Consider the following 17,452-nt stretch of genomic DNA (forward strand, 5'->3'; position numbering starts at 1 on the left):
GTCGACTACGCAGATGATGTCGCAGCGCTTGTTGCTGGACGCACTGTCGAACAGGCGCAAAGCAGACTCGGCATATTGATGCGACGGGTAAGCGGATGGATGACTACTCATGGTTTCAACCTTGCACTGGAAAAAACCGAAGTAGTCATCCTGACTAAAAAGAGAATTCCGACCCTGCGTCCCATATCGTTCGGCGAGTCGATAATCGAGTCAAAATCAGCGGTAAAGTACCTCGGGTTGACTCTTGACTCAAAGATGAGCATTTCTGAGCAAATTCAAGCAGCAGCGAACAAGGCTGCGGCTGGATTTTCGGCGTTAAGTAGGCTAATTACAAACATTGGGGGTCCTACGTCTAGTAGGCGACGTCTCCTGATGAGTTCAACGCAGTCTGTCCTGCTCTACGACGGAGAGGTATGGGCTGGCGCTCTTAAAAAGCAGGTATATCGTAAACGCCTCGCGGAAGTACAGAGACGGGGAGCTTTACGGGTGGCGTCTGCATACCGCACTGTCTCTGAACCGGCCGTGATGGTGATCGTGGGAGTGATCCCCGTTGCCGTTCTTGCTAGGGAGCGTCAGGTCATATACAAGCGCAAGTCAGATGAGCCAAAGGGAGTTGGTTGCTCGCGAAGAACGGCAACACACTCTAGACGAGTGGCAGCTCTCTTGGCAAAATGACTCTAGAGGCAGATGGACTGCGCGGCTCATCGCCCACCACACTTTTTTTTCTTGTGGAAGGTGGGATGGCGTTCGTCAGCAGGTCTATTTAAACACAGAGGATCTCTCTCCAGACAACATTGTCGAAGAGATGCTGAGGACTGCTGACAGGTGGAACCGTGTTGCCCATTATGTTCGGGCCCTTTTCGTTGCTAAGAAGATAGAACTCGACCGGTGGAGGAGCCGGATGGCAGGGGGTTCCTTGAACTGACAGTTCCCTTCCTCCTCTCCCCTCCCATTGGTGAAAGGAATTCCCTGATTTGAAGGCTCCCCAAGGCGGGAGAGTTTGCGGACTAGCCCGAAGTAATGTGACAAACGGTTCCAGCTCGCTGACGATGGGGAGGTGTTTAGTTGGTAGTCCGACGACGTACCGAATCGGGAGTCCAACACTGTGTGCGTAAATGCATTCACCTACCCTACCCCCAAAAAAAAGGATAACCACTTTTTGCATCTCAATTTATAGATCAGCCCTAGGGTCAAGCGTTTTCAGCGCTTTATGTATTTTTCGGGACTGATCCCGTTGCTGAAGGTACGACTAGGATTAGCTGGATCTTTGTAGTAGTCTGCTTCATACCGATAGCCAGTAATCAGGAGAAGCTTAATGACTGGGGATGTCGACTCAATTTATAATGAGGCTTTTACCGCATTCCAGATCACATTCACAGAATATGCTGAGATTCTCCCAGACGCTAGGCCAAAGATCCCAAAACTGAACTTTGCTTCGGCAACTACTAACATCATTGTTGCCGTTGGAAATCCGTCTTGGAAATCCGTCAGAAAGGGTGCACAGATGCGTTGGGAACATCATTGGAAACTACCATCTGTCCAATGGTATGCCAATCGAAGAAATCCTCGAGGTGCTAAAGAAGAAACTTGCGGTATGCTCCAATCGCATCCGTAGGTATCAAAAGAGCTTTCAGCGAAGGATAGACAACACCTTGTTCTTCCAGAACCAACGGGGATTCTACAAAAATCTCGCCATCTCAGTTAGGGAAAGTAGCCTCGATCTGGATCAGGCAGCAAACTTCTGGAGAAGTGTTTGGAGCGAATCCAGCCATTGCAATTTAGAAACAGCGTGGCTCCCACACGTTATGTGTTCATGCGAGGCCCTCCCCGAAATGACCATGCCTGACGTAACTAAAGTCGACGTAGAAACAGCCCTTGACAAGGCAGGTGACTGGAAGGCGCCAGGAGTTGACAAGATTCACAACTTCTGGCTTAAGCGATTCAAGAGCACTCACAGGATATTGGCAAATCAATTTAATCAAATGATTGCCGATTCTGATTTAGTTCCATAATTTTTCACCAAGGGGATAACTTTCCTCATCCCCAAGGAACAAGGTGCCTCTTGCCCTTCAAAATGTCAACCAATTACTTGTCTTCCTACCATCGACAAAGACTTCACTTCAGTTCTGTGCGCGAACATCTCAAAACATCTTGATGTTCATAAATTGATAGCTGAGGAGCAAAAAGAATTCGCAAAACTAAAGGGCTCCCGAGGCTGCAAGGAACTGGTTGAGGTTAATTTGTATCAAACTCATTTAGCCCTACGATTTAGCTTCCTCCTATTTGCGGGGCACCTACCACCACCTGCAACGATTTTTCCCTTTGCACAGTGCAGTCATTGATAAGATTACCTACTACCGTCTCCATACTTCCTGCACAGTGACGGAAATCCAGGCATCTGAAACAATTATTGAGAGATACTTGCTCCCTAAGCCTGCACATGACCTAATCTATTTTTTTCTTGCCCGTGGTAACCAGTTTAATTCCTGATTCCATCGGGAAGCTAATGATAGCGGTCTGTGTACCTCCATTCGCCTTCTTCATTCGCTTTATCGCACTTTCTTCTATTGCGCTAAGGTTGAATTCTTCCCTTAACGCAGCACAGATATCCTCTCGTGATGTGGCTTCACCTAGGCCTTTACACTCGATTCATTTTTATTGCTTTCGAGCTTTTACTTCAGTTTGCTCACCTAGCATCTTCTCCACTCGGCCGTGAAAACTATCCGCTGTTTTCTCGCTGGATTTGGATTTGTTTAGCTCCAGCATTAGATCCTCCTTTTCCGTACGACTAATTCCAGATCGGCTTTGACTTTCCCAAGGATATCGGCGGATTTCTTGGAAATAATGATTACTTCCAGGCGAATTTTCTTTCTTTTCCTTCTGCCGGTTTTTACGATTAGAGCCTTAGTCGAAGAACGACCCGAAACTTTCTCCGTATCTTTCTTCTGCGAAGAGGCCTTTTTCTCCTTGGTCGCTTGCTTGGCACCGAGGGGTTCACTTATTCCGCCCCTACTCCGTTTGCCTGCACTCTAACCTACCTTATGTCGAGGGGGTGTCATCTGCGTCTCCCGCGTGACTTGCCACATGACGGTTGGGGGTTTTTGTCCACCGCTCGTAACTTAACAACTCCTGGATGCCAGAGGACGTTTGTCGACCATAAGAGCAGGTGATTTGAATGCGTGGGCTCTTGAATGGGGCGGTGTGTGTTTGTGGTGGGGGAGAAGCTACAGATTTTGAGCACTCAGGCCGTGTAGACCCATTGTACTCGCCACCCCCATCTAACGGAATATTCCGAATTCGTGATGCTACCCGTCGCAACTGGGGAGATTGACCCCTCTTTCGCTAAAGCATCCAAGATTTCATTTCCCTCTACGCCACAGTGACCAAGTATCCAGAAAAGTTCCATCGTATTAAATCAAGCGGTTTCTGCATTCCTGAACGATTTTCGAGGTGATCAAAGGACTACTCCACGCCCTCAATGCAGCTTGGTTATCACTGCAGATTCCGATGCGCCTGCCCTTCAACCGCTCGTCAATCACCCGGTTTGCTGCCCTTAGGATCGCATAAACTTTGGCTTGCTTGGCGTTGCATATTGTCCCAAAGAAAAAGCCCACTTCTCGTTTTTATTCGAGAGGTAGATTCCGGCTCCAGGACCCTGTTCTGTTTTTGAGCCATCGGTGTAGAAGACGCCCGTATATCCCACCACGCATTTCTATGGGACTTCCCAGTTCTCTCTACGCTTCAGGGTAACTTCATATCTTCTACCAAACTGATGTATGGGGACACGAGAATCGGAAGGCATTGTAAGAACTGGATTCAGTACTCCCAGTAACTCTTTCAATGCTCTGTGCCCTCACATCCGTTGTTTCCCCATAGATCTAATCGAATTATTCTATGAGCTGCTCTCATTGCAGTGCTTGGAATAAATATATCCGGGGACTGCAAATTGAGTAATGTATTTAGAGCTGCGCCGGATGTCGTACTCATAGCACCCATGACACCCAAACTCACAGTTCTTCGCAGTACGGCTAGTTTACGGTGAAAACCTTTTTGTCTCACACTATGGATGCATAGAGAACATCTGCCTAATGATAGCAACGTATATCCACATTATCACATGAAGCCTGAGTCCACATGTCGAAGGAAAGGTCCGTCTGCACAGCCCATAAGCTGTGAGAGCTCGTTTCATCTTTACTTCTACATATTTGTTCCAAAGAAGTTTTTTATATACAGTGACTTTTCATCACAGGGAGGCAGAGTCCATCCAGTTTTCTCCTTTTTATGAATAACACCATTGTGGTTTTATTCGGATTAACTGAAAGGCCATGTCTGAGGCACCAACATGCATCACAAACGTATGAAAAGGCGCACAGTCACCATTCAAAGTTGCATCCTCTACCTTTGTAACCAAAAAATGAAGAGCAGACTCGCAGGAGTTTCCACGCTGGTAAGCAAGTTGGTTTTCATTAAGTGGGTGCGACCTAAGTGCGTTTCTACGAATGTGACCCTTCATCAATCTCTCCAAACCTTTCAGCAAGAATGAAACCGAGCTGATCTGTCTGAGGTCCTTTGGATTAGAATAGTCATCTTTCCCAGTTTTCGGCATGAAGACTATCTTAACCTTTTGTTAAGAGGAAAGGACCTCCGTCCTTTCCCCGAGCAAGCCTCCTTGAAAAATATTTTTTGCAGGTTGCTCTCAGTGCTCCAGACCCTCTTGCAGCATTGCCGGATAGATACCATCCATGTCAGGTGCTCTGAAATGTTCAAAGGACAGTATGGCAGCTTTCATCTTTTCATGGGTAACAACCGCTTTCGCTACCCCTGCCACTTCTCTCTTCCGGGTGGTGTACTTCCAGGAGAGTTTGTACTGAATCCAGTCTGGAGCTCGTGAAAGTACCATCGGGTTTTCAAAGAGAGTCCAACTTGGCCGACTCATCCCCTTTAAGGATTCTGCACAGCCCTGAAGTCTCTCTTGCGACTTCCAGTTTCTCACAGTAAAGGAGTTTCGTTTGGAACACCTAAAGAGGCTCTTATATTCACGCTATGAGTTCCTGAAGTTTAACCATTCTTCCTTCTTAGTACTTTTGCAAGCACGGTTCAGAACTCGCCTGGTTGATTTTCTGAGTTTTTGCAGTTCCCGGTTCCACCAAGGAACCGTTTTACCGCTTTGGCCTTTGGAAATAGGACAAGCCCCTTCATAGCACTCTAAGAGTGTGCAGTTCAGAATTTCATCTTCCAGGGCCAAAGAAGTCCTTACTCGCCTCGGAAACTATACTTTATTGCGAAGAAGTTCATTGAACTTGGTCCAATCCGTTTTCCTAGGGTTTCGTCTTTGTACTGCAGACTGTTCGCCCGCACTAGTCAGATTGAATTCTAGGTGTCGGTGATGTGACAGTGAGACCTCGTCTAGCACTCGCCAGTGTGCAATCAACACTTTTGAGGTACGGATTGTTAGGTCAATACTTCGCTTCTTCTTGGTCCCACGAACACTACGTTTGCAGTCATAAGACCAACTGAAGTGATGAACAGAACTGTCTCAGCAAGGTTGCCTCTAATCGTCTTGTCATCAGGACGCAAGCTCTTGGTTTTATGAATCTTTAATCGTAGAAGATTCCCCTTACTGATCCAATGCCACAGATTCTGTTAAACGAACCCATGGCTCTTGTACCAGAAAAATGTAGAGGAAATCCTGCAGCTTTGTCAGCCTCGCTGCCAATAGATAGGAGGAGGCTTTGGCATACTGCAGGTTGATTTCGAACCTACGGCTCTCTTGCACCAGAAAAATGTAGGGGAAGTCATGCAGTTTTGTCAGCCTCGCTGCCAATAGATAGGAGGAGGCTTTGGCATACTGCAGGTTGATTTCCATCCTTTTAGGAAACTCCCAAGGCAGCATCTCAACCCCCCCCCCCCTCCCCGCGCTTCCTTGCGTCCGATTTCTCTGGACGTTAATGTTAATGGATGCTAATGGTACAACCATGTCCATGTCCTCATTCCCAAGATGTTTCATCCTCCTTTCCAGTGCCCTCTTCTGCCGCCGGCTTGAAGCCTTTCCAGGTTCACGATGTCCGAGCCGCATGGATCCATTCCACATACCGGCGTTCAACCAGTAGTGTCCACGTCATCAGCTTCCCTTCTTCCCGGTTAGGGTTCTGAAAGGCAGGATTCAGCCTGTAGTCCTCCTTTCTTAGTAGCCGAATTTCCCTTCTGCCGAGCGTTCCTCTTCCGTTTGCGGGTAGATTTGCGCTATAGTACCGCGAACGGCCCGGTCGGAGTCAGATTTCCAGTTTCTCCCGAGTTGAGAATTACCGTACTTTCCGAAACATTTCAGGAGATTGCTTTTAGCTGTAGTGGTGCGATCCATTCTGCTCTACGCGTCACCTGTGTGAGCGGAGTTCCTCGCAAACTCTGAAAAACGAAGGCTGGCAAATTTAATTTACTGGCTAATGCCCTTGAAGGTGTGCAGTGCCTTTGGAAGCACATGGGGCAGCATTGGTAATGGCGGGCATGATTCCAGGTGACATTCTGGTGAATGAAATAAGTGTGCTATACCATGCAAGGTGTATGGAGGGCACATGGAATGTAGGAATGCGGCAAGGTCAGAGTCACATGATCTCTACCAACGCAGATGGGACGAGCCGAGGGGCTGGTGGACCCACAGGCTTATTCCTAACATTAGGGTATGGCTTGGTCGACAACACGGAGAAACCAACTACCACGTTACCCAGTTCTTCACGGGACACGGTAGTTGCTATAGTTTAGTTTATACCGCTTTAGGTAGGATAATTCCCCGAATTGTCTTGCATGTAGTGGCACACCGGAGGATGCAGAATATGTCATATTTTACTGCCCAAAGTTCACGATGGAAAAAAGGAGCCTGTACCAAGCTATAGGATCGTAGCGCGTCAACACCTGTACCTATGTGTAGGCCGCAATGGAATGGATGATCATGGTATCGCTCATAGATTTCGTCATTGTGTAGGCTACGGAATCGTCCATCCTCATGTAGGGGACTAAAAATTTTTCGGTGGATTCTTCTTCCGAACGCGGCAAGAGTTCGCATTTTTTTTACTAAGAACCCAAATCTCCTAGTAATACATGAGGACTGGCAAGATCATAGTCTTGTAAGGTAAGAGTTATGACCCTATAGTGAAACGCGGCCAAGAGTTCGCAATTTTTCTTGCTAAGAACCTACGTTTCCGAGGAATACATGACGACTGGCAAGATCAGTGTCTTGTACAGTAAGAGGGTCAATGGTGAGACGTTTCAAGCGGAATAGTTTTTGTAAGCTGAAATAGGCTCTGATGGCTGACAACAACCGTGGGCAGATTTCATCATCGTAGCTATTATCAGTTGTGATTTTCGACCCCAGATAGGAGAAATTATTAACGGTCTCAAAGTTGTATTCTCCTATCCTTATTCTTCCTGTTTGACCAGTGCGGTTTGATGTTGTTGGTTGGTTGGTTTTCGGTGCTGACGTTGCCACCATATACTTTGTCTTGCCTTCATTGATGTGCAGCCGAAGATCTCGCGCCGCCTGCTCGATTTGGATAAAGGCAGTTTGTACGTCTTGGGTGGTTCTTCCCATGATTTCGATATCGTTAGCATAGGGCAGTAATTGGGTGGACTTAAAGAGGATCGTACCTATTACATTTACATCAGCACTACGGATCAGATGTCGTAGACCGTTGTTGATGTCGAATGGTCTTGAGAGTGATCCTGATGCTTTTATCTGGCCTCGCACATTGGTCAGGATCAGCCTAGTCGTCGGGATACCGAATTCTCTCCTGGCCGTATACAGTTTTACCCTGGCTATGCTTTCATAGGCGGCTTTAAAGTCGATGAATAGATGGTGCAACTGTTGTCCATATTCCAACAGTTTTTCCATCGCTTGCCGCAGAGAGAAAATCAGATCTGTTGCTGATTTGCCTGGAGTGAAGCCTCTTTGATATGGGCCAATAATGTTCTGGGCGTATGGGGCTATCTGGCTAGCAAGATAGCGGAAAATATCTTATAGATGGTACTCAGCAACGTCACACCTCTATAATTGCTGCACTGTGTGATATTTCCCTTTTTATGTATGATACAGGTAATGCCTCGTTGCCAATCATCAGGCATTGATTCGCTGTCCCATACCTTGAGCACAAGTTGATGAACCACTTGGTGTAACTGGTCGCCTCCATATTTAACCAATTCGGCTGGCGACTTATGATTTTTTAGCCGATGAATTACACGGACTGTTTCTCCTAAACTTGGTGGTGGCAGTATTTGTCCGTCGTCTTCAGTTGGCGGGACCTCCAACTCACCGATGTTCTGGTTGTTCAGTAGCTCATCAAAGCACTCAACCCATCGCTCTAATATGCCCATTCTGTCGGAAATCAGATTTCCCTCTTTGTCTCGGCAGGATGAGCATCGAGGTGTATAAGGTTTCATCCTGCTGACTTGTTGGTAAAACTTGCGCGCCTGGTGCGGTTGCTCCCTGTACTTTTCTAGTTCACAGACTTGTTGGTTCTCCCAGGCTTCGTTTTTCCGTCTGTGAAGTCACTTCTCCGCTCGACGGAGTTCGTGATAAGTCTCCGCGCGTGCCCGCATTCCTTGAGAACGCAACATTACTCGGTATGTGGCATTCTTCCGTTCCGTTGCTAGCTTACACTCATCGTCAAACCAGCCGTTCCGACTCCTTTTGCGACTGGGGCCAAGTATGTTTATGGATGTATCAATGATAACGTTCTTCAGGTGATTGTGAAGATCATTTGTTGATGCTTCATCTCCAGGTTTTCTGTTGAGGTGCCGCGGAGGGTTGTGTTGTGGATAGCTTCAGTATTCACTCTCACCTGATTGTCAGAGGGGATTTTAAGTGGTGTTGTTATTCGAGCTCGGAGCACCATGCCAACGAGATAGTGATCCGAGGCTATATTGGCCCCCCTATATGTTCTAACATTCATCAAGGGTGAGAGATGGCGGCGTTCGATGAACACGTGGTCAATTTGATTGAAAGTGGTCCCGTCTAAAGAGGCCTATGTATGTTTGTGGACCGCTTTCCGCGCAAACTAGGTACTTCCAACAACCATTTCGTGTGACGCTGCTAATTGAATAATCCGCAGTCCGTTATCATTTGTATTTTGGTGTAAGCTATTTGAGCCAATGTATCGCCTGAATACGGGCAACTTCCCTACTTGGCTGTTAAAATCTCCAAGTATGATTTTGATATCATATCTGGGACAGGCTTCGAGGGTTCGTTCTACTGCCTCGTAGAAAGTATCTTCTCCAACTCTGCAGTCTCCTCTGTAGGGGCGTGAACGTTAATGAGGCTTATATTTCTAAACTTGCCTCGCAAGCGCAGAGTGCATAGCCGTTCGCTTATGTTTTCAAAGCCGATAACAGCAGGTTTCATTTTTTGGCTGACTAAGAAACCTACTCCGAGCACATGGTTTACTGGATGACCGCTATAATATATGGTGTAGCGGCTCTTTTCTAGGTAACCGGTTCCTGTCCAACGCATCTCCTGTGACGCTGTTACATCAGCCCTATATTGGGACAGGGTATCGGCTAGCTGCTCATCAGCTTGATCTCTGTAGCGCACGTTCCATGAGAGAATGCGCAAATCGTTATTCCGTTGTCGGTTTCGTCGTTGTGTAATCCGTCCTGTCCGAGGCTCCTGTTATGGCTTCGTAACAAGTTGTTTTCTTATTCTTAGAAACTACCCAACTATCCGAAAAAAGTCAAGAGGCTGTCACTATATGGTATCTAGGCTCCAAAATACCCTCCATACCGATACCTGTTCAAATAAAGTTCATAATAGTGGATGAAGTGGCGTTCCACAACTGGTGTCCTTTGTGATCGACGTATCAACGAACGTCTCAAATTTAAAATTTACCGCAATGTTGTCCGTCCAGTCGCTCTCTATGGTTCTGAGTGTTGGCCGACCATAAAAGACAATGAACGACGTCTCGCGGTAATGGAGACGAAGATGCTACGTTGGACTAGTGGCGTCACACGTTTAGATCACATCCGAAATGAGGATATCCGCGATCGTTATGGGGTTGCACCGATCGTGGAAAAGTTGCGAGAGAGGCGTATTCGATGGTATGGTCACGCAATTCGTGCAAACGAGAATTCACTTGCAAAGATTGGTCTGAACATCGAAGTCGATGGTAAACGACTAAAAGGCAGACCCAAGCAACGGTGGCTTGATACGCTGGATGGGGATTTGAAAGCCTCGAGATTGCACCCAGATCAGGCATTCGATAGAGCCAAATGGCGAAGCCGATCACGAAGAGCCGACCCCGCTTGTGAACGGGACAAAGGCTGAAGAAAAAGAAGAAGACTATAATTTTTAATAATTGGCAAGTTCACCCAAGAATCAGGAAATTTTGCAGCAACGTAGGCTACAGGAGAGAATATGATTCTACCAAATTTGGTGAAAATTGCACTATTACTAACAAATAGGTCAAAGCTGTCGCTTCTGTGCAATTTAAGACTTGGAATGTCAATATCACCTGAAAGTGTATATTCTCACATAATATATGCATATATTCTGTGCTATATACTAACGGGACAAATGCATACTCAAATCTCTTTATAAAAGAAATACACGAAACCTTTCATACCTGAAGCGTCTAACTTCCGGTTTTCCGATTTGTTTCTTATTTTGTTGATTCCATTTAATTTTAGAGATAATATCGCGCCTTGGCGGCTGAATGAAAACAGTGAAAAAGACTGTTTTCCATCACGTTGGTGAAGCTTTCATTGTCCGTAACTTTTCGATAACGGTCGCCCTGGCAACAATGGCGGCGCCATATTGTTGAAACCAGTCCAGAACAAAGTCCATTATCATGGCTAGAAAATTTGTCTTATTTACGCCTATATTTAACGATATGCCTAGCCAGACAGGGTGGTTTTTCGCCAAAAGTCACCTTCGTTTGCGTCCATTTCAGTGCTCCATTTGTCATAATTAAAACGACGTGGGTAATTAGCTGAGTTTGGCCCTTGGGCCATTTGCATTTCGTACGCAATCATCTTTAAATTATTATACCTAATTCCCCGACGTTATTAGAAACTCCTCAACACTGGCTCGTACGGCTTCTATATTCGTCTGGATGCGAGACTGGTTACTAAGACTGCCGGAACTCATAAATTTGGGCATAGCCGCGTTACAGTCTTCTCATTTAGATCACTTTTGCCTTTTTCTACGAAGCGCTAGTTTAGTTTTTATAATTCAGGGGATATTTTTAATATACAGCAGAACAATTTCAGGGCGTTCTTTTGGAGTGTACCATAGATATTCATTGATTGATTGCTCTAAAAAGTCATAAGGTTATCCGATGCTCTGACTTTAAATTGATAATACTCCAACTTCTCAAAGTGGGTTTCTTTTTAAGTACTTGCAAAATACACCGTTCTCAATTAAGAATATACTTCCCACATTAAAAAATGACTATGTTTTTTACGTCAAAATAGTAGTTTTATTTGCTAAATTACCATACCCGTTAAAAAGACCAATTCGGGATTTGTTAATTATAACAGTTGAAAAATTGAATTGTCACAAGACGGAAAAGAAAATGCGGTGACGTCATGGAGCGAGCAATTTGAAACTCATCTACATGAAGGCACCCGGTTTAGTGTTTTTCAAGTAATCAATAAGTTTTTAACTGGAAAGTGGGAAATTGATGCGGGAATGGGCAATCCTTCAAGTCACTTTAAGTTTCGACAGTAATGGTAACAAGCTATTTAGCAAATTCTGGCATCTTTACCTGGGCGGCAATAAAACGTACTGGCAATTCACAGCCCGCAGAAAAAAAAAAGATTTGCACTGAGCGGGATTTGAACCTTCGGCGGTATTTCTTGTTTTGTAATTTGATCTGGATTTGAACAATAGTGGAGTTAAAGTTAAAAAAATGTTTAACTCACATTGAAATGATCCTCACAATTTAAACCTGACTCCAAAAAAACTGGATTCCATCACACGATGGGGATCCACTTCTCCGAAAATCTTCTTTCGGAACAGCCAAAAAAGCTTTCTACGGGGTTTTATGGAATTCTTTGTGCAGCAAAGCGTGAAACAATATTTCATCGTCCTCCTTAGCATTTCACGCGCGAAATTAACATTGACAGTTTTATATTTTTATGAGTAACTGCCAGTTGCCGGGCTATTGAAGTTTCTTGGCTCGGGTTGTGACGTCACACAACATGGCGCGAGCTTGCTGATAATTTCAAACACACATTTTTGGTTTTTAATTGCCTTTGAGAATTCGTTAGATTGGACTATAGAAGTGATTTCCCTAATTAGTGAAAATAAGGCGGGGAGTCTACTACAGCTTTTTTGACCTCAGGGAAAGAGGAAGAATGATCATAAAAATCTTCAAATCGTCAACTTAACTCTTCTTTTTCTTCAGCCTTTGTCCCGTTCATAAGCGGGGTCGGCTCGTCGTGATCGGTTTCGCCATTTGGCTCTATCGAATGCCTGATCTGGGTGAAATATCGAAACTTTTAAATCCCCATCCAGCGTATCAAGCCACGGTGGTTTAGGCCTGCCTTTTGGTCGTTTATCATCGACTTCGATGTTTAGATCAATCTTCGCAAGTGAATTCTCGTTAGCACGAATTGCCTGACCATACCATCGAAGACGCCTCTCGCAACTTTTCCACGATCGGTGCAACCCCATAACGATCGCGGATATCCTCATTTCGGATATGATCAAAACGAGTCACGCCACTAATCCAACGTAACATCTTCGTTTCCATTACCGCAAAACGCCGTTTAGCTTGCGTTAATGCGTAAAGCAAATTAATAACGCAGTTCTCCATTGGCTGATAGCGTTGACCCGAGGTATTTAAATCGCCCAGTTCTGGGCAAATCACTGCCGCTGACAGTGATTGTGCCTGTTTCATGGGGATCGGTCGTCAAAAATTCAGTTTTGTTTAGATTCAATCTGAGACCGTGTTGCATGAGGCGATCATTTCATTTTTGGACAAGTTGCTCGAAATCATTTTTGCTATCAGATGCTAGGAAAACATCATCTGCATAAAGCAGTGTGTGGGGCGCTGGACGTTGGATATCCCGTGTGACGGTGTCCATAACAAGAACAAAGATGAGTGGTGAGAGGGCGCTTCCTTGACGAACGCCAACAGAGACACGAAGCGGTTTTGATATCCCCATACTTTGAACTTTACTTTTCGGATCGTGGTAGAGCAATTCAACCCAACGCACGAGTTCTTCTGGTACTAAGTGCATGTAAAGGCAATGTAAAGAGGGCGATGCTACTCACGGTGTTTCTCCATGAGTAACCGCGCAGTGTGTATTGCGTCAGTAGTTCCACAGTTCTTGACGAATCCGGCTTGATTCACGGTTATTTCAACGATTTCGCGAATACGGTTGTCAAGAATGCGTTCAAAAATCTTCATGGTATGGGAAAGTAATCGGATCGGATGGTAATTTGAACATTCTGCTGGATTACCTTTCTTTTTGCATATTGGAACAGTAGTACTTTCTTGCCAGTCAGATGGTGTTCTTCCTTCCTGAATAACCCGATTAATGAATTCACTGAGCCACAGTATTGGGTCCCAGCTCTTCGCTTTCTAGAGCTTAGATGCGATGTCGTCAGGTGCTGTGGCTTTCCCCGATTTCATTCGTTTTATTGCCTCCTCGACTTCAGTTGCGCTAACATGAAAATCTTGGGGTTTTACCGTGAGTACCTGTCGTGAAGACTTAATCCTACGGTCCTCTCAAGACACGGATTGATTTTGGGACCACAATCAGAGCCCCGCTAAGAGAAGCAACAACGGTACCAGTCTATACCAAGTGCATGGCTTAGCATTCATACTGGTGGATGCAAGACATACCTAAATCTCTACCGAACTAAGGAGTACGGCACTCGTGTTGAAATACAACACCATGCCGAGGTCCGAAGGTCTCTTCTCGCTTGAGCATAATCACATCCCCTCGCCATCCCGAGTGTCCAGTTTATCGTAAAGATTTTTATAATGGTTCGCTCGGGTGACAGCGACCGCTTTCTTTGCTTCCCAGTTGGAATTCTTATAAATTTGCCAATTAGCAGGCGTTTTATCATCGAGAAATTTGTGGTACAGCCAAGCATCTCGGTTGATGTACCGCTTACCCGGCTTGGTGACCCCGAGGGTTGCAGAGCCCGCTTTGTGAATCGTGTCTTTCATTTGGTTCCACGATTCTTCCACATTCGTAATGGTCGGCCATACTGAGGTGCGATGGTCTCATAGGGAACGACCTTGCAATCAGTGATAAAAATGTGGTAAAATGTCGGCGTCGTATGAGAATACAATCGATTTGGTTTTAATATCCCCACTATAAAATGATGGAATGAGACATTCGTTTGATGAACCATGTATTCATAAGTACAAGGTCATGGGTGTCCGCAAAATCGATTATACGGTCGCCACCCTCATTGCGCGCTCCGAACCCCTTTCCCCCATGGCACCTGTTACCGTCTGCCTTTTCACCCACATGACCATTAAGATCGCCGGCAATAATAATATAGTCGTCGGCAGGCACATGACAAGTCTTTTCATCGAGAAGTTGCCAGGAGGCATCTTTCTCGGCATCAGGTCGACCTGTCTGTCCGTACGCGGTGGAGAAGTGAATGGTGCGATCAGCTGATATAATGGTGAGCTTCATCAGCCGATCATCAAATTGTTCGACTTCTTTAATGGCATCACGGAAACCCTCTGAGATGGCAATGCCAACACCATATTGAGTGTGTGGGTTACCAAAATAGAGAAGTTTATAGCCATTTTTACCGTGTTCGCGTTAAATGTCGCAGCTTTTGGCACCAGACCATCGGGTCTCTTGCAGAGCGCAGATATCAATGCCGCCTTTTCCGAAGGGCTCTTGCGAGTTCCTCCGTTTTTCCAGTTAGGGTACCAACATTTAGGGTGCAGACACGTATTTGTTTTGTTTGTTTTGTTCGGACTAACTTGCTTACGTTCTGCCGGCCGTCCATTCGTCAAGAACCCTTGCCCATTTTTCGACAGGACCGGGGCCCGTCCTGCCGCGTCGACTGAGGTGGACGCTTAGCATTTCTCCGAGGCTTGTGTTTCAATCCGATCATCATGTTTGTAACGACATTGTATGCATTTTCTTGGTCAGCCTGTCGCGGGACCTGTCACCAAGTGAAATTAGGTAGGATTTCGCATAGTGGAATAACTGCAACTATATTCTCTTTATCTCTTTCCCTGATCTCAGCATTTTATTTTTGTGTTATTGAGGATCCTTTACCTGGCTTGGGACCAGCATACTATGTTAATAGCATGGCAGAGTTAATCGTCAACTTAACTATTATTCAGAATTGACTAACCCTACTTTCACATAAATTTATTATTATTTGGATTAAATTTTTAAATGCCTAAAAGTATGTCATTCTCAGTAATTACAATTATTTTACAGAATCATCAATATTCAGCGTGGAGGGAGTATATTTGCATCCAGAACCACTTCGTCAAAGCAAATGAAAATTAAAGTATACCCGGTTATCGGATAACGTCCTACAGTTTTGCTAGTGAATTATCAATATCAAAAAACCTTGTTCGTGAACAGACTGTTTGTAAATTGTAATTATGACATGCAGAGAGTGTAGCCGTGAAAAATCCTCTTTTTAAGGCGCAACTTTGTGCAAAATATCTAGCAATAATTTAGCCTTTCCATACATAGCTACTTCATTGTATGTATTCTTTTAAAATAAGTTTCCTACATTATATAAATAAAGAAGCTGACGATCATTTTATTAAAATGGATGCTTCTATCAAAATATGAGAATTTTATTATAATTTTACAATTAAATCGATATTCTATATCTTCAGTTGATAGATTTCTCAGAAGAAGGAAAACTAATATACCTGTTGTAAACACTTACTTAGTTTCATACTGTTTAAATAGGAACGTAGATATTTCTAATGGTTATTTAATAAAAAGAGTTTTAATAGTCATCAACATAGCAAATGAAAGCCGGGGTAAAATGAATATACCGTAATTGCATTTGCAAATTTCTAGAAAAAGTGATATATATACCTGTGTTTAATGCCACCATCTCGTCATTAACGGGAACATTGAACATATTCATATGTACATCGAAGCACTGAAAGCTTGATTCCCATTCTTAGTAATGTTAATTCTCTTTAGAAATCCATGTACTAATACCGATTCAAAAGGTTACCTGCATTTTTTTCACCCAAGTATATAGATATTTTAAGAAATTGTATTAAATCCATGCAACCATATACAAATTATAACCGCAGGATCTAATAAACCCCATGATATTATTTACAGAAGTTTTTATGAGATATATTCAAAGGAAAAGTAGTAAATAAGTTTTCTTTTCTATTGGTTTTTAAATAAAATGATCCTATTGCTACTGAAATGCAAGAATGACTAACTTTTCAAGTAGTAAGCGCCAAAAAAGTAAATGGAAAAGAAAATGATTTAAATTAATCGACAGCAAAACATCGTGGAACCCGATTTATAGCCTCGGCAATTCACCGTAGATCTATTAAAGATTCTTATGTCAGTGCGAAAATCTATGAATCCATTGCAAATTTATACCCTGCTTGATGTATGACATAAAGAGAGTTAAGCTAGGTTTACAATTGTATTAGTTAGAGGATGATCTCGTACGAATGGAGTAGCCTGATATATTCGTGACTGTACAACCTAATTCTGAATTGTATACAATGAAAAAATTGTAAAAGCTATTGGAAAAGCTATTGGAAAAGCTTCATCTGATTCTTATACAATTTGATGTGCTACAAACGAAAAATGTCTAGGGATCAACATTTTTTACATGAGATTTTCTAACTTGATATTATTATAGAGATGGAATAGAACTGAAGTAGCATCAGGTAAAGATATAGGTTTTCACGTACACGTAACATGCTTACTACACATAAGCTGCCTTATGGTACAGGAAAACCAGTGCCAAAGCCCCCTGCTACGTTAGCATACCAGAGTCAGATGAAGGAAAAGTATAACTTCAGGACGATCAGGACTCGAGCTCCGATTCTGAAAATGACACGATGTTGTCGAGAAATTTTTTCAAACCTTAAGTTGCGTCATGAGCCTAAAAATACATTTTCTCCAATCTCATCTGGACTCAAGAGATCAAGCAGATATCAAGGATGCAGGTTGCTACAGAGAGGCATTTCAAACGCTATTTATAAGGTACACCAAGAGAACCCTTGTAGTGAAGAAAGAAAAATTTTAAGTAGATTCACAAAATAAATATGACTTCACATAAAAGTGAAGCGATGGCGGCTTTACGGTTTCTTACCAGGGCAGAGGCAAATCATCAGACGCTGCCTCACCTCTGCCCTGGGAGCAGCGTGACCGTAGCGGCTCGCAGATGTTGCGTGCTCCATTATATAATTCGTAGAACACGACATGACTACGAATTATAGTGAGCGCAAATCCGCCTTATTGACCTGAGCTTGGC

General features: G+C 44.1%; 1 protein-coding gene across 4 annotated transcripts in view; it reads left to right on the top strand.

Annotated features, from left to right (window-relative positions):
• The window catches only part of LOC119647708 (cyclin-dependent kinase 14), a 224,931-nt gene extending 208,643 nt beyond the window's left edge, over positions 1-16,288 (top strand). For all 4 annotated transcript variants that reach the window (XM_038048795.1, XM_038048798.1, XM_038048797.1 and 1 more), the window contains exon 10: positions 15,415-16,288. In XM_038048795.1, coding sequence (XP_037904723.1) covers positions 15,415-15,479 — 65 coding nt within the window. In that variant the 3' untranslated portion in view covers positions 15,480-16,288. The remainder of the gene's footprint in view (positions 1-15,414) is intronic.
• Positions 16,289-17,452: the final 1,164 nt, after the last annotated feature.

The sequence above is a fragment of the Hermetia illucens genome, chromosome 2, assembly GCF_905115235.1.
Source record: "Hermetia illucens chromosome 2, iHerIll2.2.curated.20191125, whole genome shotgun sequence".
Lineage (NCBI taxonomy): Eukaryota > Metazoa > Arthropoda > Insecta > Diptera > Stratiomyidae > Hermetia > Hermetia illucens.